The sequence below is a fragment of the Hylobates moloch genome, unplaced genomic scaffold (genome assembly GCF_009828535.3).
Source record: "Hylobates moloch isolate HMO894 unplaced genomic scaffold, HMol_V3 SCAFFOLD_16, whole genome shotgun sequence".
Lineage (NCBI taxonomy): Eukaryota > Metazoa > Chordata > Mammalia > Primates > Hylobatidae > Hylobates > Hylobates moloch.
The window spans coordinates 34,310,799-34,335,750 of NW_026652291.1; the positions used below are offsets into that span (position 1 = coordinate 34,310,799).

General features: G+C 35.8%; 1 protein-coding gene across 6 annotated transcripts in view; it reads right to left on the bottom strand.

The window, feature by feature from the left end:
- The window catches only part of PCNX1 (pecanex 1), a 210,935-nt gene that overhangs the window by 49,899 nt on the left and 136,084 nt on the right, over positions 1-24,952 (bottom strand). For all 6 annotated transcript variants that reach the window (XM_058429893.1, XM_032134763.2, XM_032134758.2 and 3 more), the window contains 6 exons: positions 23,136-23,277; positions 22,257-22,434; positions 19,608-19,716; positions 18,376-18,505; positions 14,280-14,338; positions 12,075-12,290 (listed from right to left, as the gene is read on the bottom strand). In XM_058429893.1, the coding sequence (XP_058285876.1) occupies positions 12,075-12,290; positions 14,280-14,338; positions 18,376-18,505; positions 19,608-19,716; positions 22,257-22,434; positions 23,136-23,277 (834 nt within the window). The remainder of the gene's footprint in view (positions 1-12,074; positions 12,291-14,279; positions 14,339-18,375; positions 18,506-19,607; positions 19,717-22,256; positions 22,435-23,135; positions 23,278-24,952) is intronic.

Consider the following 24,952-nt stretch of genomic DNA (forward strand, 5'->3'; position numbering starts at 1 on the left):
CAAACTTCACTGTCGTCTGATTTTAAGATGTTGCCAAAGCTGCCCCAACCTTCAGCAATCACCAACCTGACCAGTTAGTAGCCATCAACATCGAGGCAAGACCCTCCATCAGCAAAAAGATTACAACTCACTGAAGGCTCAGATCATCCTTAGCATTTTTTAGCAGTAAATTTTTAAAATTAAGATATGTAGTACATTCTTTCTTTAGCCATAATGCTATTGCACATTTAATACACTATCATATAATGTAAACATAACTTTTATATGCAGTGGAAAACCAAGCAATTTATGTGACTTGCTTTACTGCGATATTTACTTTATTGCAGTGGTCTGAACCCAAAATGTAATATCTCCAAGGTATGCCAGTAATACATACACATGTTTTTCAACATAATAAGAACATACGCAATATTATAAAGTGTCTTTTAAACCAATAATAGAAATGAAATTTAATCAAACGTTTTCGGACATCTTTTGAGAGGATCATGTTTTACTACAGTGACCTTTTAAAATAGAATTCTATTAATTTGCTAATATTTAAATTGACTTTAAAAATGAAACATGGTTCAATTTTTTTAGAGATACTGATATGGTTTGGCTGTGTCCCCACCCAAATCTCATCTTGAATTGTACCTCCCATAATTCCATAATTGTGAGAGGGACCTGGTAGGAGATAGCTGAATCATGGGGGCAGTTCCCACATACTGTTCTCGTGGGTAGTAAGTCTCAAGAGATCTGATGGTTTTATAAGGTATTTCCCTTTTTGCTTGGCTCTTATTCTGTCTTGCCTGCTGCCATGTAAGATATGCCTTTCACCTTCTGCCATGACTGGGAGGCCTCCCCAGCCACGTGGAACTGTAAGTCCATTAAATCTCTTTTTCTTTATAAATTACCTAGTCTCGAGTATATGTTTATCAGCAGTGTGAGAACAAACTAATATAGGCACTTATAAAAAAGGACTGCTAGTTTCTGCTTACTTTGCAATTGCAGGATTTTTGCATCTATAGTCACAAGAAAAATTAAACAATAGTTATTTTTTATGTGAACTTATATACATGTATACAAAATGTATATATACATATATGTACGTATGTGTATATATACATATATGTATGTATATAAGTAAATATATAATGTATATAAAACATAATATATTATTTATATATGTATATATACATACATATATGCATATATATGTTCACATAAAAATAACTATAGTTTAATTTTGCTTGTGACTATAGATGCAAAAATATATGTACATATATATTTATATATACACACACACACACGTACATACAAACCTAAAAAGCCTACCAACCAAAAAGAGTCCAGGACTGGACGGATTCACACAGTATATGTATGTATACATTTATATACATATATATATGTGTGTGTGTATATGTAACTATATATATGTGTATATGTGTGTATATATATACGCACATGTGTATATACATACATATATACGTATACATACAAATACACATATACATATAAATACATACATATACATGTATGCATACATGTATATGTATGTATACGTATCTATACACACATATATATATTTTGAGATGGAGTCTCGCTCTGTCACCCAAGCTGGAGTGCAGTGGCGCAATGTTTGCTCACCGCACCCTCCACCTCCTGGGTTCAAGTGATTCTCCTGCCTCAGCCTCCTGAGTAGTTGGGATTACAGGTGCCCACCACCATGCCTGGCTAATTTTTTTGGTATTTTTAGTAGAGACGGGGTTTCGCCATGTTGGTCAGGCTGGTCTCGAACTCCAAACCTCAGGTGATCCACCTGCCTTGGCCTCCCAAAGCGTTGGGATTACAGGCATGAGCCACTGTGCCTGACCCACTTAGTTGCATTTTGATATCAGTATTACATTAGTTTTTTAAAAGCTTGGAGAAATTTAGCTTTTTTCTCCATGTGCTACAATGAATTAGAAATTTCTAGAAGAAACTTCCAGAGCCTTTTTTTTTTTTTTAAATTGTGAAACTGAACAACCAGCTCCTGAATGACTACTATAATGACTACTGGATATATATAACGAAATGAAGGCAGAAATAAATAAGTGCTTTGAAACCAGTAAGAACAAAGACACAACATACCAGAATCTCTGGGACACAGTTAAAGCAGTGTTTAGACAGAAATTTATAGCACTAAGTGCCCACAAGAGAAAGCAGGGAAGATCTAAAATCAACACCCTAACATCGCAATTAAAAGAACTAGAGAAGCAAGAGCAAACAAATTCAAAAAGTAGCAGAAGACAAGAAATAACTAAGATCAGAGCAGAACTGAAGGAGATAGAGACACAAAAAACCCTTCAAAAAAGAATCAAATGGACACAAAAAATGATAAAGGGGATATCACCACTGATCCTGCAGAAATACAAAGTACCATCAGAGAATACTATAAACACCTCTATGCAAATAAACTAGAAAGTCTAGAAAAAAATGGATAAATTTCTGGACACATACACCCTCCCACATATAAACCAGGTAGAAGTTGAATCCCTGAATAGACCAATAACGAGTTCTGAAATTAAGGCAGTAATTAATAGCCTACCAACCAAAAAGAGTCCAGGACCGGACAGATTCACAGCCGAATTCTACCAGAGGTATAAAGAGGAGTTGGTACCATTCCTTCTGAAACTATTCCAAACAATAAAAAAAGAGGGACTCCTCACTAACTCATTTTATGAGGCCAGCATCATCCTGATACCAAAACCTGGCAGAGACGTAACAAAAAAAAGAAAATTTCAGGCCAATATACCTGATGAACATTGATAAGAAAATCCTCAATAAAATGCTGGCAAACCGAATCCAGCAGCACATCAAAAAGCTTACTCACCACGATCAAGTTGGCTTCATCACTGGGATGCAAGGCTGGTTCAACATATGCAAATCAATAAACGTAATCCATCACATAAACAGAACCAATGACAAAAACCACATGATTATCTCAATAGATGCAGAAAAGGCCTTTGACAAAATTCAACAGCCCTTCATGCTAAAAACTCTCCATAAACTAGGTATTGATGGAACCTATCTCAAAATAATAAGAGCTATTTATGACAAACCCACAGCTAATATCATACTGAATGGGCAAAAACTGGAAGCATTCCCTTTGAAAACCGGCACAAGGATGCCCTCTCTCACCACTCCTATTCAACACAGTATTGGACGTTCTGGACAGGGCAATCAGCCAAGAGAAAGAAATAAAGGGTATTCAAATAGGAAGAGAGGAAGTCAATTTGTCTCTGTTTGCAGATGACATGACTGTATATTTAGAAAACCCCACTGTCTCAGCCCAAAATCTCCTTAAGCTGATAAGCAACTTCAGCAAAGTCTCAGGATACGAATCAGTGTGCAAAAATCACAAGCATTCCTATATACCAATAACAAACAGAGAGTCAAATCATGAGTGAGCTCCCATTCACAATTGCTACAAAGAGAATAAAATACCTAGGAATACAACTTACAAGGGATATGAAGGAACTCGTCAAGGAGAACTACAAACCACTGCTCAAGGAAATAAGAGAGGACATAAACAAATGGAAAAACATTCCATGCTCATGGACAGGAAGAATCAATATTGTGAAAATGGCCATACTGCCCAAAGTAATTTACAGATTCAATGCTATCCCCATCAAGCTACCACTGACTTTCTTCACAGAATTAGAAAAAACTACTTTAAATTTCATATGGAGCCAAAGAAGAGCCCACATAGCCAAGACAATCCTAAGCAAAAAGAATAAAGCTGGAGGCATCATGTTACCTAACTTCAAACTCTACTACAAGGCTACAGTAACCAAAACAGCATGGTACTGGTACCAAAACAGATACACAGATCAATGGAACAGAACAGAGGCCTCAGAAATAATGCCACTCATCTACAACCATCTCATCTTTGACAAACCTGACAAAAACAAGACAATGGGGAAAGGATTCCCTATTGGGGAAATCTGTTGGGAAAACTGGCTAGCCATATGCAGAAAACTGAAACTGGACCCCTTCCTTACACCTTATACAAAAATTAACTCAAGATGGATTAAAGATGTAAACGTAAGACCTAAAACCATAGAAATTCTAGAAGAAAACCTAGACAATACCATTCAGGACATAGGCATGGGCAGACTTCACAACTAAAATGCCAAAAGCAATGGCAACAAAAGCCAAAATTGACAAATGGGATCTAATTAAACTAAAGAGCTTCTGTACAGCAAAAGAAACTATCATCAGAGTGAGCAGGCAACCTACAGAATGAGACAAAATTTTTGCAATCTATCCATTTGACAAAGAACTAATATCCAGAATCTACAAATAACTTAAACAAATCTACAAGAAAAAACCAAACAACTCCCTCAAAAAATGGGCAAAGGATATGAACAGACACTTCTCAAAAGAAGACATTTATGTGGCCAAAAAACATATGAAGAAAAGCTCATCATCAGTGGTCATTAGAGAAACGCAAATCAAAACCACAATGAGAATACCATCTCAAGCCAGTTAGAATGGCGATCATTAAAAAATCAGGAAACAACAGATGCTGGAGAGGATGTGAAGAAATCGGAATGCTTTTACACGGTTGGTGGGAGTGTAAATTAGTTCAATCATTGTGGAAGACAATGTGGCAATTCCTCAAGAATCCAGAACTAGAAAAACCATTTGACCCAGCAATCCCATTAATGGATATATACCCAAAGGATTATAAGTCATTCCACTATAAAGACACATGCACATGTATGTTTACTGTGGCACTGTTAACAGTAGCAAAGACTTGGAGCCAACACAAATGCTCATCAATGATAGACTGGATAAAGAAAATGTGGCATATATACACCATGGAATACTATGCAGCCATAAAAAAGGATGAGTTCATGGCCTTTGCAGGGACATGGATGGAGCTGGAAACCATCATTCTCAGCGAACCAACAGAAGAACAGAAGACCAAACACCACATGTTCTCACTCATAAGTGGGAGTTGAACAGTGAGAACACATGGACGCAGGGACGGGAACATCACATACCCAGGTCTGTCGGGGGATGGGGGCCAGGGGAGGGATAGCATTAGGAGAAATACCTAATGTAGATCACTAGTTAATGGGTGCAGCAAGCCTCCATGGCATGTGTATACCTATGTAACAAACCTGCATGTTTTGCACATGGACTCCAGAACTTAAAGTATATTAAAAGAAAATTGTGACATGAAGTTGAGACTATTTCTTAGGTTTTATGTGTTATTACTTCATTTTTCTTTCTTTCTGGGAAGTTTATCAAAGATTTTTAAATGAGAAAATAATGTAAGAGCTGTATTTTGTGCAGATCACTGTTAGTGGTGGACAGAAATCATACGTGGCAAGAGGAAATGTAAAAGTTTGGACATTTACCCAACTGAGGTCCTTGTTCATAGCAGCAGAATAAGGAGAATGGAATACCTGAATTAAAGCAGAATGTTTTTACTCTACCATTCTAATCCCACGACTATTTCCACCCAATATGCCCTACTAATATATTTTGCTCAGAAAATGAAGTCAATAAGTATAGGAATATTAATAATTGAAAAAAGAATTTTTTCTGAGCAAAATATATTACTAGGAAATATTCTATTTTCAATTATTAATATTAATTAATAGGGATTCTATGAGGAACTATTACCAATTGTTCCCTGGATTACCTAAGTCTTCCAGCCACTTCACAGTGAATATTACTGATAAAACTAAATAAAACAAACAATCATGAAAATAAGACTTGTTTAAACTAACTTGAGTAAAAATGGAAAGGAATCCAGTCAGCCGAACACACTATTGATGTGTAAAGTTTGACTTGTAAAACTGTACCTGGTAGTTTACACTTATCAATAAAAAATTAACATGAAAGAAGGTGGAATCCGAAAATTCTGATATAGACAAAAAATGACTGATAACCCAAATTTTTCACATAAAGTTTACATGAAAAGAATCTAGAGTATCTGTAAAATAAAAATGGAAATGAGAAATATGAATGGGTTTAACTAAGAGCTATAAAAACTGATCAAGAAACTTGTTTCAATATTACTTAAAAGTAAGCATCCAGGATAGACAAAATTTAAAAATAATAAATTGGCTGAATGGAATCTGTCTTGGAAAGTAGATTAAATGCTCAGCAGATCCAAATATCTGCCTGGCAAAATAATAACACTTTTGATTAATATTTGGCGGAGGGGTAGGTGAGACAGGGGATCACACTATAAAGAAAAGGAAGTAACCAAAGATCACATCAACATGTGAGCAAGAGTATACTCATCCCTCATGAGAGCTCTGGAATGAACAGAAAGAAGAAAAGGCTATACACTTACATTATTTAATCAGTCTACGAAACTAACAAAATACGTATTATATACTAATTGCTATGTGTGATAGGTACTGGGTACATAATGATAAATGAAGCACATGTGATTTCTGCCCTTGAGAATCTGCCTATATTCTAAAACAAAGATTGATCAGCTTCAGCCCTGGGCCAAATCCAAGCTTAGAATGGTTTTGATATTTTTAAGCAGTCATTTAAAAGAAAGAAAAAAACAACAAAGAATATACAACAGAGAATGTGTATGGCTCTCAAACCCTAAAATATTTACTGTCTGGTTTCCAAAAGAAAAAGTATGCCAACCCTTTGGCTAGAGAAAAATAAACTTTAAACAATAAACACAGTCACATGTTGCATAACTATGGGGATACATTCTGTGACATGCACTGTTAAGCAATTTCATTGTGCAAACATCATAGAATGTACTTAGACAAACCTAGATGGTACAGCTTACTACACATTTTGGCTATATAATATAGCCTATTGCTCCTAGGTTAAACAGACCTGTACAGCATGTTATAGTACTGAATAACATCGCTAACAGTAATACAATGGTAGGTATCTGTGTATCTGAACACATCTAAACACAGAAATGGTACAGTAAAAATATGGCAAAAAGATAAAAAATGGTATATCCATATAGGGCACTTGCCACAAGTGGAGTTTGCAGGACTGGAAGTTGCTCTGGGTGAGTCAGAGTCAGCAGTGAGTGAGTGTGAAGGCCTAGGGTGTTACTATACACTACTGTAGACTTTATAAACACTATACCTTAGGCTACATGAAATTAATTAAATTATTTTCTCCAATAATAAATTTACCTAAGCTTACTATAACTTTATAAACTTTTAATTTTTTAAAAGTTTTTGACTCTTGTAATAACGCTTAGCTTAAAACACATATTGCATAGCTGCATAAAAATATTTTTTCCTTATATCCTTATTTTGTAAGCTTTTTAAAAATTTAATTTTTAAACTTTTTTGTTTAAAAAATTTTTTAAGCATTTTAAAATGTTTTAAAAATTTTAAAAATTTGTTTTAAAAAATTTTTAAATATTTTTAAAATTTAAAATTTTGTTACTTTTTAAACTTTTTTGTTGAAAACTAAGACACAAACACACACATTAGCCAAGGCCTACACAGGCTCAGGGTCATCAATATCACTGGCTTCCACCTCCACATCTTGTCCCACTGGAAGGCCTTCAGAAGCAATGACACACATGGAGCTGCCATCTCCTGTGACAACAATGACTTCCTCTGGATACCTCCTGAAGGACCTGCTGGAACTCTTCTTGAGGAGGTATCACTCTTTCAAAAATTATGTCCACAATAGTTTGCCTAGTTTGTTTCTTTCATTCATCATAGATTTGCTTGTATGCAGATAATGCAGCAAGAACATTCCTCTCTATTAATGAAAACCTTTTGGTGTTATGGACCATGTTTTCAAATTTTTAAGGAGCTTGTTGAGGTCTGCAAAAGCTTCTGCTAAAACCCTTCACTGTGAATTTTCTTGGGGTTTCTTCTTTTTCTTTTCTAGCTGTTTCCCTCTCTCGCCTGTTCTTCAGCTATGCGTTCCTTTTCCAGTTCCAACAACCCCTCATTAGTCAGTTCCTCAGGAACCACCTCTAGGCGCTCATCAATGTCATCCTTGTCCACACCATGGTTAAAGTTGTTTGCCATCTCCAACCACAGCCATGTTGATTTTTGCAATCTCTTCATCCTTGGCAAATCCTTTGAAGTCACAGATGAACCTCTTGAGTGTCTTCTTCCAGATGCCATTCACACCCGCATTGGTGACATCACCCTAAGCAAGGTTCTTGATGCAGTCATAGACGTAATCCTTCCAGAATTGCATCAGTGTCTTTTCAGTGTCTTTCTCAGTTGCAGAAATAGCCTGGGTAAATGTCCTTCTCAGGTAGTAGGTCTGAAAAGCTGCGATAACTTCTTGATCCATTGGTTGGATCAGAGAGGTGGTGTTTGGAGGCAGAAATACCACTTTGATACTGGGATAAAGATCACCAATAAAAGGAGGATGTGTGGAGCATTATCAACAATAAGCACAATCTTGAATGGTATGTTATTCTCCAAACAGTACTTCTCCATTGTGTTGGCAGAGCAATTCAGGAGGGCATCTTGGAAGAAAAGCTGGGTCATTCAAGACTTCTGATTGCTCCTGCAATACACTGGCAGTGTGTGCTTAGTGATAAGCTTGAAGGCCCTGGGGTTCTCACTGGGCCAGATTACGAAGGGCTTCCATTTGTAACCTGCAACATTTCTCCCATGCAAGACTGTTATCCTGTCCTTAATGACTTGAAACCTGGCATTGACTTGGCCTCTTTATGGATGAAAGTCCTTTCTAGTATCTGTTTTCAGAATAGCAAGCTTTCATCTATACTGAAGATTTGCCCTGTGAAGTAATTTTCCTCACAATCAGCTTATCTAGAGTTCCAAAAATTCTTCAGCTGCTTTCACATCAGCATTTACAGACTCACCACTCACCAGCTTTCACATTATGCAATAAATAACAATTCTTGAATAAAATCATGCAGAGCTAGCAGAAAATTCAACACTGTAGTTGTGTTCAATCTTTTCTTTCAATATCGCAAACAAACTTTTTGTTTTGTCTGTGATTGTCGTGATGCTGAGAGGTATAATATGCTTCTGTGTCTGGTCTTCAGTAGTTTCTCCATATATGATTTAGGCCCTTTTCAAATTTTTGTTCATCTTTTTGTGTTCAATGAAGCAGATCCTTTAATGGCTTCTGTCACTTTGTTCTCGTTCAAGATCACAGCTATGGTGGAATGGGACATAATTACCTGACAACAACCATTGCTGATTTGCCACCTTCATAGTCCTTAACCACTTTTAATTTAACTTCCTGGTCAATCTACTTGATGTGGCCTCTTCGTGGCAACAATAGCTGTGAATTTTGCACATGTAGGGGCCATAAAACAAAATGACACAAGATCAAATCAAACACAGAGAAAATGATGCAATCAAGAGACACAGTAAATGTGAGATGTATGAGTCTGCCACTAGCATAACAAGACATGCCGTTCCAAAGTAAACTTTTTTTTGTAAGTACAAGGAGTACATTCTAACCACAAAAAGTATAGTATAATAAACGCATAGTTGTTTATTACCATTATCTAGTACTATGTACTGTACATAATTGTATGTGCTAGATTTTTATATGACCAGTAGCATAGTTTTGTTTATACCAGCATCACCATAAACACAAGTAATGCTTTGTGATAGGACAGAATGGCTACGATGTCACTAACAGGAATTTTTCAGTTCCATTATAATCTTATGGGACCATTATGATATGTGCAGTCCATTGCTGCAGTCCATGACTGTGTAAGAATCTAACGATAAAAACATGGTAAAGTGAGATAATCATGTGGGATAGGTGGCTAGGGAAGGCTTCTCTGAGAAAGGGACATTCAGGCAAAGGAATTAGCCAGATGGAGGATTAGGGGAGGAAGAGAGATGGCTGGTACTTTCTGGCAAAATGAAGGGCAATAAGGAGTCCTTAGTAAAGAATTTAGCACATCTAAGAAACTGCAAGAAGGCCAGTGTGGCTACAATGAGCACGGACAGTGCTGTAAAGTGAGGATGGAGAAACTGGCAGAGGCCAGATCACAGAGTACTACAGGATGTGTTCGGGCATGTGAATTCTATGTTAAATGCAATGAAAAGTCACTGAAAAATTTTAAGCATGGGAATGCCATGATCAAATGTGTCTTTAAAAAAATCCCAGCAGGGTGTGATGGCTCGCACCTACAATCTCAGCACTTTGGGAGGTCAAGGCTGGAGGGTCGCTTGAGCTTAGGAGTTCAAGACCAGCCTTGGCAAGACGGTGAGGCTCCCATCTATACAAAAGTAAAAATTTTTTAAAAATTAGCCAGGAGTGGTGGTGTGCACCTGTAGTCCCAACTACTCAGGAGGCTGAGGCAAGAGGATCCCTTGAGCCCAGAAGTTTGAGGATGTAGTGAGCTGTGATCACACCACTGTACTCCAGCCTGGGTGACAGAGCGAGACCCCTGTCTCTTAAAAAAAAAAAAAAAATGCTAATGTCTGAGTTAAGAATTATAGGTATCCCTTGTTACCCAAATCTATAGGAGTTCAAAGAGTAAGGGTTGCTGTATTTTCAAATTTGAGCTTTGATTGGCAAATACTTAGCATTTAGATAGCAGAAGATTTATCCAAAAATTTATCTGAGTCTACTCAGTACCAGAGAATGAAAATCTGGATAACTTTTCTGATTTGCAGAACTACTGATCAATATGAGGGAGTGAGCAGATGGTAAGAAGAACGCCCCCTTTCATTTCACATATGTAGAAATGTTGGATAAAACAGCCTGCCATGCACATTTATTTTAAAAAATTAAATTAAAATTAAAAAACAAGGATGAAGTCTTCAGGTGCCAAAACTTAAAAAGGAAGCTAAAAGTCACAGCAGTAGTAGGAATGGTGGCAAGGGTATGCTAACTTTTGGATGAGCCTAGTTGGATTAGGATTGAACAGCCTGGGGTTAAGATTCTGGAAGAGATGGAGTTAACGTCCTAGGCTCCTGATGGAGAGGCAGAAACAAATATTCATAAGACAAGAATAAGATATTTTGAAGGACAAGAGAATATGAATGGATTATAAACAGATCACAAGTAAACATCAACATTTACTCCATCAATTTGAGTGCTGCATAGCTAAAGATTTATTTCTAGCGAACAACGTAACTTCTAGACTAGTACTTGCTCCACTGACATAGACACTCCATAGCTAAGGTGCAAGCCTTCTTACGCGACACCAGGATGAAAACAAAGCTAATGGGGTTATAGATCTGGCTTCCTTCTCTTTCTAGTCAAATGCTTTCTTATTTCTATTCCAGATTAAAACTACTCCAAAGCACTTAGAATAGATGAAAAACTCTGAAAACTCAAGTTAAAATGTTTCTCAGACTGGAAAGATATTCAGTAACAGGACTTGAAGCATCCTACGAAACCAGTTTCTACTTGTGCTTACATGTTATTCAGTTTTACAGGAATTGATAACATAAAGTTGATGTTTCTGAATGCATGATTTTCTGTAAAGAAATAACTTTATCAGTACATAAAATTGTAGAGGGCTGATGGAAAGGAGAATGGCCAGTAACTACTTAATGGGTACAGCGTTTTATTTTGGAGTGATGAAAATGCTTTGGAATGAGACAGAGGTGGTGGCTGCCCAACACTGTGAATGTACTAAACGCTCCTGTGATTTCTTCACTCTAAATATTAATTTTATTTTATGTGAATTTCACCTCAATTAAAAAAAATTGTTGGAAGACAAAGGCATGGTGTTTATATGAATGTAACTCAGTTAACTATTCGGCCTCACACAAAAATTCAGCATTCCATGCTGCTAGCTACCTAATAAATTTATGCAACTGGTCTCAAAAGGGACCAGCAAGAGACCAAGCACAGAACAACAGAAATTCAACATATCTAGGAAAACAAATCAATTATACACTAATGCTACTACCTTTACATATAAAGCCATACTGCAAACATGATTCTTCTTGGAATATGGAATGTGGGGTGAAAAAATCTAATACTTAGTCTTTAACAACTTTTCTCATTCCACAATCCCAAATATCTAATTCTATGACAACTTCTGGTTTGAGATAGAAACATGTAAAACTAAGGTGCCACAGGAGTATGCTACAGAAATAAAAGGTGAATGAATGTCTTACCTCTGAATTCAAGTCCCCGCAGCTGAAAAGTGACCAGACCATTGCCTATCTCTATAAGGTGTACTAATGCATTGAGATAGTCAGAGGCAAGGATGAAACAGTCCCCTGTACTGTAGTTTCCCCACCGTCCTAGGAGCAAATCACCACAGAGGCTGTGTTGTAGGGATCTAGTTAAATGCTCATAAAAGATGGAATTCAGATTGTTGTCATCTGATCCTATAAAAAGGGATTTAAAAAAAAGTTAAATTTAACCTTAAGTCCTCTTGACAAACAAGATTGTTAAAAATATTAAAAACTTCTAGTACAGGGTTATATTCATTTGACAAGGAAAATAACATTCATACCCTTAACAGTTTCTATATAAAAGTAAAACAGGAAAATGGAAAAGGTTTCTGAATTTAGATTTAGAAGTCACATAACCTCCCGGAATCTATGGCTCTCATTCACAAAATGTGAGAATTTGATTTGAAGCAATCTAAGGACTTTTCGACCTCTTCAACAGTTCATAATTATTCAATAAAATATGGTTTATAATTAAAACCATGTAAGAGAAATGAGAAAAATAAAAGAATTCAGAAGAAGAACAAAAAGACTATTTAGTAAAGGAAGTAGATAAAATAATACAAGATTTGAACAAATAAGACAATCAAAGAGAAGTTGGTTAGTCAATATTAGCCATATTGAGATGGCTAATATTAAGCAGAAATAAACTGTATATAGCAACAGAGAACCTTAAAAAAAAACCATTAAGATAGGCTGGGCGTGGTGGCTCATGCCTGGAATCTCAGCACTTTGGAAGGCTGAGGTGGGCAGATCACTTCAGGCCAGGAGACTAACCTGGCCAACATGGCGAAACCCTGTCACTACTAAAAATACAAAAATTAGCTGGGCATCATGGTGCATGCCTGTAATCCCAGCTACTTGGGAGGCTGAGAAGGCAGAATCGCTTGAACTTGGGAGGTGGAGGTTGCAGTGAGCCGTGACTGTGCCACTGTACTCCAGCCTGGGTGACAGAGAGAGACTCTGTCTCCAAAAAAAAAGAAAAAAGAAAAAGAAAACATTAAAATAAACATCACTTAATAAATTATATGACCATCTCTAGAAGTAACTCATGCAAAGCAATAATCTGTAAATGCATGCCCCAAGTATAGTATTGGAGAATGGTAACATATTCAGAGCTTAATAATTATTTTAAACCCAGTCTAATTGAATAAAATAATGAAAGGGAAACTCCAAATTCTAATGTCAACAAAATGACTTTACCAATTCTATGTCAGCACAACACAAAAATGTACATACTGATTCAGGGCATGGCCTCTGGTTATGCAGGATGGCATCATCAGCATGAGAAATCTAGCCCTTTACAAGCACATACTAGAGCTGAAATGCTTATTTTCTCTACCAGAACATGATGATGATGGTCATTAGTATCAAATAACTAGTTCTCCTTAGTCCAATTTTATCACTGAGAATTAATCAGATTTGAGGGAATTTATGAGTCAAATGGATACAAATATTCCAGTGTATTTGGGAGTAATATTTATTTTAGTAAATTAATACACTGAGATACTGGTTGATATGCTAATCTCTGATTCTCTGTGACAGATTACTATTGGGTGGGCCAATAAAATGATGTTTCCCAAATGACAAAACTAAGAACCAGACTTTAGATAATGGTAACACCAGCAAGGTGTCACCCACTGAAGCTCTATCCTGACTGGCTATATGCCCCCATTTGATGACATCTCTGTAAACAACAAACTGAATCAAATTAAATTAATATTGACCTAAACATTGAGGGAAGGGTGGAAGAAAACATACTAATAAAATATGTGTCAGTCTGACTGCAGATCCTTCAAAACATCTGACCAGTTTTACTTTAACAGTTTTTCTACATTTTAACCTATGTAAGAACAATCTTTGAATGGAATTTTTCATTCTTATAAGCATTCTTAAGATGTATTTTATAAAAAGATGGGTACATAAACTGTAGTTACTGTAACTTATATATATTTTGCTCAAGTAAAACAAATAATATTTAGTTTTTAAAAGTGAATATTTGGGATTCATAGAGGATTCCCAACAAGTTAGGAGTGAATATAAACATATATATACGTGTGTGTGTGTGTGTGTATATATATATATATATATATATATAAAACAAATCCTTAGACTTGCCTCCATATTCACAAACAGAGCTATTACCTGGATTTCTATCAAGCTGGGAAGCCAATCTGGTATTTGAATGATCCACTCGTTTTGTGCTGAAGAAAATAAAACATTTTTAGTAACTTTCTTTACATTAAAAAATATTTAACAATTTAGAGTGAGGGAGAAACTATAGGAAACGTATAAAATAAAGGTTACCACTTTATGAAAATCTCTGGAAAAAATCTGATTAACATAATGATAAAATGCCTTGTTAGCACACTTTTGGGAATTTAAAAAAAATTCTCCCCCCCTTCACCACACATGAACATAGCAGATTTTTTTTATTGTACAGTGTATGGAAAGACATCTAGGCATGCACTGTGAGAAAAAAGCAGACCAGGATGAAAAAAATATATACTGTATATGGTTCTTAAAAATTCAAAGAGGTTAGAACATTCTTTGCCAAAGGAAGGTGTATCTATTAAGGCTCAGTGATGCAATGTTATTTGGAACAGTAGTTCCCAAAATGTGGTCCATAGAACCCAAGGCTCTTTCAGGCAGTTTTCCAGATCAAAACTATTTTCAAAGTAACACTGAGCTGTTATTTGCTTTTTACATTGTGTTGACAACTGCACTGGTGGTACTAAAGCAATGGTGGGTAAGACTGCGGTGCCTGGGCATGAATCAAGGCAGCAGCACCAAACTGTTCTACCCTTCGCTGCCACATTTGCACAATAAAGCAAACAAAAAATCCAAGTTTCACAAAAAAAATGTCCCTAATGAAGCAGTAAAAAGTATTAATCTTATTAAATCTCAACTCACAGCAAAGGCCTTTTTAATACTCTGTATGGCAAAATGAGAAAATACATATGAAGCACTTCTGCTGCCTTCTGAAGTACAATGGCTGTCATGAGGGAAAGTATTTGTGCAACTGCTTGAACTCCGAGCTGAACTAGCTGCGTTTTTTTCTTGGAACACCATTTCTACTTAACACTGATGGAAAAATTATGAGATTATTTAGATGTGGTCATTTAACAGATATTTCCCCAAAATAAAGAAAGTGAGCCTGTTATTTCAAGGAAAACAACTGGCAATACTTGTTGACAATAATAAAAATCCAGGCCGGGCGCGGTGGCTCACGCTTGTAATCCCAGCACTTTGGGAGGCCGAGGCGGGCGGATCACGAGGTCAGGAGATCGAGACCACGGTGAAACCCCGTCTCTACTAAAAATACAAAAAAAGTAGCCGGGCGTGGTGGCGGGCGCCTGTAGTCCCAGCTACTTGGAGAGGCTGAGGCAGGAGAATGGCGTGAACCCAGGAGGCGGAGCTTGCAGTGAGCGGAGATTGCGCCACTGCACTCCAGCCTGGGCGACAGAGCGAAGACTCCGTCTCAAAAAAAAAATAATAATAATCCAAATTTTCAAACAAAAATTAAAATTTGGGAAACTCCTATCTACCACCATAAGCTTGACAGCTTCCCAATAATTAAAATTTCTTTCCAATTGGTGGTGATACCAATGAACATATTTTAAAAATCACTACATAATAAGATGTATCAACATTTAGAAAATCTACATTATTCAGTGAAGCAGTATTTTCCAAATGACCAACACAAAATGTTACAAAATTATGCATAGGTAAAAGATCCATTCAGGGTATAAGACAGATGAGTGGATTTTGATGTAATATAGTTCCACAAGTTCACAGATATGGTTTTAGATTCCATATTCCAAGTAGCTTTTAAGAAGCTCCCATTTCTTGGGTTTCAGTGAAAGATCAATGAAAAATATCCATGATTGTCTTAAAAGGCTATTAGAATACTTCTTTTTTGCCTAGGCAAGGTGTCTCATGCCTGTAATCCCAGCACTTTGGGAGGCCAAGGCAGGCGAATCACTTCAGATCAGGAGTTCGAGACCAGCCTGGCCAACATGGTGAGTGAAGGTGAATTTTTTTTTCCAGATACTTCAATCAAAACAATATACTGCAGCTGATTGAATATATAGGTAGATACAAGAATCCAGCTATCTTTTAATAAGCCAGACATTAAGAGATTTGAAAAGTATATAACAATGCCACTCTTCTAATTTTTGGAGGGAGTGGAAATATAGTTATTGTTAACTTTAAAATGTTATTTATGCTAATATACAATAGATACGACATTGTTATTTTTAAGTTAGTTAATAAGTAAACATTTGAAATTTTTGAGTTTTTCTTTCCACTCTAGTAAATATTAGTAGATAAAATCCGTATTTTTAAAACTCCGGTGTTTCCAATAATTTTTAAGACCATAAGGCCAGGCACAGTGGCTCACGCCTGTAACCCCAGCACTTTGGGAGGCCGAAGCGGGTGGATCACCTGAGCTCAGAAGTTCAAGACCAGCCTGGTCAACATGGTGAAACCCCATCTCTACTAAAAATACAAAAAATAGCCAGACGTGCTGGTGGGCGCCTGTAATCCCAGCTACTCAGGAGGCTGAGGCAGGAGAATTGCTTGAACCTGGGAGGTGGAGGTTGCAGTGAGTCAAGATGGCGCCATTGCACTCCGGGAGGCGGAGGTTGCAGTGAGTCGAGATTGTGCCATTGCACTCCAGCGTGGATGACAAGGGCAAAACTCTGTCTCAAAAAAAGAAAAAGAAAAGAAAAAAAAAGAGTATAAAGGGGTTCTAAATTCAAAAAGTTAAGAACTGCAGCCACTGAACATTACTTTGGGCTAATTGGTCCAGAGGAATAATAATAAATAACACCAAAATTCACCAAAATGGGAAATACCATGTGTGGTTTTAGATAAAGGACCAGAGTAAAAGTTTCAAACCTACAAACTAGCCCACTGTTTAAAAGGTCAGATTACAATTTTCACCTATTAAATATGCCAATTTGTGAAAGTATAGAGAGAAAGGCAGTCATGGAGATGGTCAGTAGAATTATAAATTAGTACAAGCTCTTTCTAAACCAATGTGTTTATATTAAAAGCCTTAAAAATGTTAGCACTTTGGGAGGCCGAGGCGGGCGGATCACGAGGTCGGGAGATCGAGACCACGGTGAAACCCCGTCTCTACTAAAAATACAAAAAATTAGCCGGGCGTGGTGGCAGGCGCCTGTAGTCCCAGCTACTCGGAGAGGCTGAGGCAGGAGAATGGCGTGAACCCGGGAGGCGGAGCTTGCAGTGAGCCGAGATTGCGCCACTGCACTCCAGCCTGGGCGACAGAGCCAGACTCCGTCTCAAAAAAAAAAAAAAAATGTTTATGCTCCATAACTCATAACTCCTAAAAGCGTTCCCTTTTAGGAATGCTTTCTGAAATAAAATGAAATTTGGAGAGATTACATACAAGGATAGTTACTAAGCTTTAGATTAAGTAGCTAGCCCAAGGAACTAAGCCTAAATGGAGAAAATACTTCATGCACAAAGATGGTCACTAAAAACTTATCTTCTCAAAATAGCAGAAATAACCTATAAAAATTTAGCTTTAGAAATAGCCAGGTATTTCTGAGAAAACTGTAACTCATTATGACTGTTATAATGATATTATATAGAATAAAGTTGCAGAGTATTATTAATGTGAAATAATTCTAATATTACTGAAAGAAAAAATATAAACATGAACATATTGAATCAGAACAATGTTTAAAAAGATCTTTTAAGTAGGAAAAAATGGCTGAGCACGGTGGCTCACGCCTGTAATCCTAACACTTTGAGAGGCTGAGGCGGGTGGGTCACTTGAGTTCAGGAGTTTGAGAGCAGTATAGGCAACACGGTCAAACTCCGTCTCTACAAAAAATACCAAAATTAGCCGACGTGGTGGCTCAAGCCTGTAGTCCTTGCTATTCAGGGGGCTGAGGCAGAAGGATCACTTGAGCCCCAGGAGGTGGAGGTTGCAGTGAGCAGAGATGCACCACTGCACTCCAGCCTGGGGAACAGAATGAGACCCTGTTTAAAAAAAAAAAAAAAGAAAAGAAAGAAAAATAAAAAGTAATTTCCTCTGGCCTCTTCTTTTATACACTTTTCAAATTTTAAGACTATTTATAAAGTTCTAGCAAAAATAAATATTTCAACACAATAAATTATGAACCATAAATTCTAACAATAATGCTGTCAATAGTTTTTCCCAGTAGGAAAGATAAAAATTGTTTTCCAAGTGTTTTACTTTACTCACTTATAGTCTCTCTCCCAGAATTTCACAGGTCGGACATATGAAGTGATGAATATTGCACTTCCCAGAAAGGGGTTCAGTGGAGTAGAGAAGAAGGCCGAGACAGCAGCCTGAATAAACAGCATGGCTGAATCTATGGGAAAACTAGTTAAGGACACTGACGTTCATCTGAGCACAGATGCCAAAAAAACCCTCGCAAAAACCTAGCAGACACATTTAGATTACCTCAATTAGAGAACTGAGGTTCACCAGAAGAATACAAAAGAAGGTATCACTGGGCAGTCATTAAGCGGTTACCAACAGAAAGACATACAGAAAGTACAACCTGGTATGCTGCTTTCAAAGGAGCCAAATCAGTATTTGCTAATATGTATTTGGTAAAATTCATATATTAATCTTGGGAAGAGATGTTAGAGTTCAATTTTCCACAAGGGTAAAACTAAAACTTGCAGATACCATAAGTCTGTCTTTCCATATCAATGTGGTTACTAACCCTTATTATTATTTAGAAAATACTTCTAAGAAATGGTGGGAGTAGAAAATTTTTTACAGAAGTTTAATTCTACAAATTTCATAATCACATTATGAAAAAGTTTTGTACCTTCATTTATTAAAAAATAATGCTAAACATTTCTTGTATTAAAGATTCCTGGACTTTAATATTCACATATGCAAATATAAGATTTTAAATCAGCATTACTCTTACAAAACGTGAATAGTTTTCTTATGTTCAGATGATCTGTGGGCCACAGATTTAAGTTAATACAAGTTAAACAATCAACAATATAGGTGTGGATATAAAAGGTTATGATTTTTTTTTTTTTTTGAGACAGAGTTTCGCTCTTGCTGCCCAGGCTGGAGTGCAATGGCACAATCTCGGCTCACTGCAACATCTACCTCCTGGGTTCAAGAGATTCTCCTGCCTCAGCCTCCCGGGTAGCTGGGATTACAGGCATGTGCCACCACACCCGGCTCATTTAGCATTTTCAGTGGAGATAGGGTTTGCCCATGTTGCTCAGGCTGGTCTCAAACTCCCAACCCCAGGTGATCCACCCGCCTCGGCCTCCCAGAGTGCTGGGATTACAGGCGTGAGCCACTGCGCCCGGCCAAGATTATGAACTTTTGATAATTCATTACACAGTAAACTTATGCCTGTGAAAGATCATGCCTACAAACCAACATTCTTATCAAGGATATGACTGTCCATTCTTATTAAACTTTAATTAGAAGGATACGAGGCACTGCAAAAGGCTGAGCAAAAGCATGGAAAGCAGAACCCCATGTGATCTGCCACGGGGCAATATAGGTATATACAAACTGCAATTTATAAAGGAGTTCCCAAAGCTGCAGGAGGAAAAGAATAGCTGTCAGTAAAAAAAAAAAAACTTATCAGATATTTGAATTAGAAAATGAAAAACCTATAAAATGTATTAGGAGAACTGTGTTCCCTGTGTTCTCCTAATAGGGAAATGGCATTGAAATTATTTGCCATTTGCATAACAAGAAAAGATATATCAACTGCCTAAAAACTGCACTTATTTCTGAGTAAAGATACTTTCTTAGTAAAGGTAGGTAGCTATATACGGATTTATGTTTCATCTGTTTAAAAAATTCTGTGCCCTCTACTGGCCATATTATGCTACTACAAGCAAAACAAAGTAAGGTAGAAAGCAGCCAAATAATTGTTCTCGAAAAAGAAAAAATCAAGATGTCTGCAAAGCTTAAGTAATACATATATTTATTTTATTCTAAGACACATTTTCCCCAAATTTTAGTGCTTTGGAAACTATGTTTTAAATGTAATGTCAAAAGGCATGTGAAAAACAGCAGTTGTAATACAGTTGTCACTGCCAGTTTCCATAGAAATTTAGTTGTGTATACCAGGCGTCTGTTCATAACCTTAATTGTTGTCAGTGGAAACAGGATACACATTTTAATTTTATTTAAGGTTGGATATGCTTCAGTTGAACAGTTCTTCAATGCTGAAACAGAGTTGCTGTACTTGTCCAAGACTGCCTCTGCATGATTAAGCAACAATCACCTCATCCTTTAAAATACTTTAACTGATTTACAAATGAACTTAACTTCCAATTTAAAAAAGAAATCACAACTCCAACCAATTAAAAAATGTAGATGAACTGCAGTATTTTTGCCATGACTCAAAATTATTTTTGCCATGACTGAAAATTATGCAATCCTCGGCACTAATGTAATCAGAATCACGGTAAGTAAAAGCAGCATGTATATCATCACGATGCCATTATAATGACTTAAAAGCAATGACTCAGAAACCTCTTCAGAATCTAAGTGTGAAACAAACTGTATTACAATTTTGACTATAATATTAAAGAAAAGAGCAATATGTAACAATATGTAAGGGATGGTAGGCAAAGGGATTTTTGTATAATTTAATTTTTCTTAAAAGGTTATTAAATCCATGATGTACCTTACAATGATATCTTAATGTAAAAAATATATCTGAAGAAATCACTTGAATATTACTGATTGTCATTGCTAAAGTCTATCTACTGACCAATTTAAATACAAACTCAAGGGGAAAGCTTTCTCTGTTTTGTTCATTGGTGTAGCCTAAGCATCTAGAACAGTTCTAAAACAGTTTTTTGTTTTAAAAAATATATTTATCACATAAAAAGTATTAAGAAAATCCAAACTAATGCAGAGTTAAGTGTAGCAACTACATTCCAAAGATTATTTACTTTATATTTTACTGCAACTTTCACTTTTTTTCCAACCAGTATAAGATGAAATACAATTTTCAATCTAAATATTTGAGTTTGTGGGAAACCACATGCTTCTTTATACAATTCTCTGATTAACTTTCTGGCTTCCTCCTTTGGTTAATAACCATACTCACTAGAAGAGGAAATAAATGATAAAAATGCAAATTAGTGACTGAACAGATATAATATTGAAATATTTTAGAAGCTATTTATCACAATACTGAAATTGACTATCAATGAAACTTTGTTCAAATTAATGGCTTTCCATTTTTACTGTTCCCCATCCTAGATCAGACTACTATCACATCTGAATTACTGTCATTATCGCTTAAGCTGTTCTCCGTACCTTTAGGTTCTCTCTTCCCCAAATGAAGCCAAATGTGGCTGACCAGGCTAACTTTCCTAAAATTGGAATTTCATTATGTTTTGTAGCTGTTCATTTGCTTCAGCTCTCTGTTACCTATCAAATGGGATAATATATGTCAAAGTCCTTTGTATGTGGTCAGTGTTAACATGAAATTTAATCACTATTTCACTGACAAATAATCTGACTGTACAGCCTATTTCACCGAGAAAGGTAGTGTGATTCAGCAAAAAGATTCTTGGGTTAGGAAGCAGAGGACCAAGGTTTTACCATCTTATTTGTAAAAGGCCTAGAACATCTATCTTATGGGTGGATAATGAATTTTAGCAGAAGCCTATAAAGTTCAGAGTATTCTGCAAATGTCACATCAAGCTAATTTCTGACTGCTCCCACCTAGCCTCAGTCTCCCCAGCCTCTACCTGCTTCATTGGGCTATGCCAGAGCCCAATTCAATTATTACCACTTGTTTCTAAAATTATTCAAAACTATATACCTTTTGAGAGGTTCTATATATTTTAAAATATATACTTATTAATGTTTCTCTAACTGTTTTATATAACTTAATCTTATCTTCTTAGCTATAGCAAGAAATATATCTTTTATAAATCACAGTGACTATCTTTGTTTAGGGATTCTAATGTGCTCCTAAATAACTGGTTGAAGAGAGATATTACTTAAACAATAATAAATCAAACGAAATATAAGAAAAATTCTGACTAGCATATAACTCAGGGAGATAGTTTTTATAGATAAGGATACTCCTTTCAGTGATAAATTACCTTGTTGAAGAGTATGGACATAAAGAAGAGATCCAACAGCATGGTCTCTGAAAAAGCTTCATAGTCAAATTTGAAAAAGAGCACAGTAAAGATGACTGTGACATACTGATATGTAGGGCTGCTAAAAGAGGATCGTAGCAACTTCAAACCAGCAATGGTGATCATTAAAGCACCTAATCTGTGACACAAAGAAAACACAAATCAGCTCATGACTGAAAACATTAGAAGAGACAGTAACTTAAAATAAAATTCACCATTTACTTTACTAAGCTTATAACATATACATTAAATGTAAGCTTCCAAAAATGATGTATATAGCTAGGTAAATCACATCCTGAAAGTATCTGACTATTCCCTTTTAATACTATTCATTATGATTCTTATCCTTTATATGAAGGACTATGTTTTAAAAACAATAGTATTGTAATTCTGACATCTGATTCTCTAGTTTCTCAATATTTCTATTACTTTAACACCAACTGCATTTAGCAAATGAAAAACATACTAATGCTTGACTCAACAATAGGTACCTACTCTATTGAGCAGGCTCATCAGATGACTATGGAGGCAACTAACCATCTATACGGTGTAAGTTACATAGTGCATCAAAATAGCCATATAATATTAAAAATTAACCTTAATTTAAAATGTCCTCTCATAAAATATCAATTGACAATGAGACGTCTGGAGTAGAAAATACGCCAACAGCAGAAACAAATGTTTAAAAAAGGTAAGTCAAGGACAAAATGTTACCTAAATTTTTAATCTCACAGTGCCTTGCATGAAGGAAACAATTATTTAATATTTGATCAACAACTTAAGACATTGTTTATAACAGCCCCCAGTAGTCAGACAATATTAGAAGACTACTATACTTACTCTGTATCCAGTTTCTTTGGACTAGCAATTGTCTCTGCACTGCTGCTCAGTTCATTAAGAACAATCAATGGATAGATTATATTCTTCTCCACAAAAAGAAGCCACACATGAAGTTTCTCAAACCACATCATAGTGGCTGCATCTAACAAGGCAGTATAAATCAAGACTACATGTCATCAAATGTATAAAGTAGTTTGTCAATGTGATGAGAAAGAAAAATTTTACAACTCAAATTTAGTACCAAACTACAAATAAAATGTTTTTAAAAAGCCAGTACTTTAATCAACTGTCAACTTCCATGAGCTCTGAGATACTTACAAATTTGCAACTTAGACATGATTTAACGTTTAGATGAGTTTCAAACTTTCTTGAAACCTCAGTTTTTAACCATAACTTTTCTCATTTATGCTTATAACTTATAAAAAAAAGATTACTGAAGATCATTAGATTGCTCCTTCCACCCAAAATAAATAAAAAATATGGTATGATTTGAATTCACATACTTAGGACCAATTTTCATTGCCAATAATATTTTTTTCCAATGCTACAATATTATTTCATTGGGGAAAGTGTCTAGGATAAACTAAAAGATTTAAAACATGGTTCTTTGGCTATCTGAAAATAGTATCACTTGGCTTTAGGAAGTTCTCTAAGAAATAATATTTTTTTCTTTCAGTTGCTAAAATCAGTACCAGAAAAAAAAAAAACAACTTGCTGTTAGTACTATAAATGTCAAAATGATATGCTGATTCAAAACTTGTAGACTAAATGTTCTAAGATTTAAAAAATAAGATCAATAATTTATTTTAATGAAAAGTGTTGGTCTTTAAAACAAACTAGATGTGTGTCATCATTTATATATAGAAAGCAGTAATAGTTCACCATTAAAAACATATCTCATTCTGAGTTATTTTCCTGATGGTATAAATGGGCCAATAAAGATTCTTATGCAGTTTCATGTCATTTTTATTTATTAGGAAGCTTTCAAAGGCTTCAGAGTTCTCTAAAAAAGTTATCTTCAAGCAACTGAATGATTTACTCTGTAGTAATCTGCTAACTGAAAAAAAAAAGTGTGAGAAAAAAGTTGGCTTATTTAATCATTGGTATATAATAAATTATGACATAGGTATGAACATTTATTATTTCTCTAAAATGAGGAAGTACAATATATTACAGATAATGGGGCCAATGAACAAGAACTGAATACTTACAACAGGAAAGAAATGTCAGGGTTTACAGTGGTAAGGAAGAAGCTTGGCAAGTGAACTAGCCTATCTCTTTTCCATCATTTTATACTTTATTGCAAATCTGAACTAATAACAACTATTAAAAATGTTTTAAATTTCTTTTTACTTTGTCAACTCTTTTACACTTTTCTCTGGTAGGACACAGTGTCTCTGGCAGAAACAGGAACAAAGACCTTTCTTCCTCCCTAAGTATTAAATTAAAACTATTTCAAATAGACAGGCCTTAAAGAGGACTGGATTGCCTGTATATGGCACTGAAAACTAATTGGGGGGAAGAGTAAGGTCAGGAAAGAGAAGTAATGGACACACAAAGGAGGATTCATCAATGAGAAGTCTGTGAAGAACAATTTAGAGAGGGGAGAAGTAAGTTTCTTCTGTGGAAAATTGGCACTGTAGCACTGACACTCATATTTCAGCTAAATTAAAGCATCCTGCAAGAGATTAGATTCATTAACAGCTTCAAACTTAAGCAAAAGAAACACAAGCCAAATGTTCTGTGATGATACTCATTTAACTCAGTCATCTATCAATACAGCAAAGGGAAAAACTCATAGTATTAAAAAGAAAAGT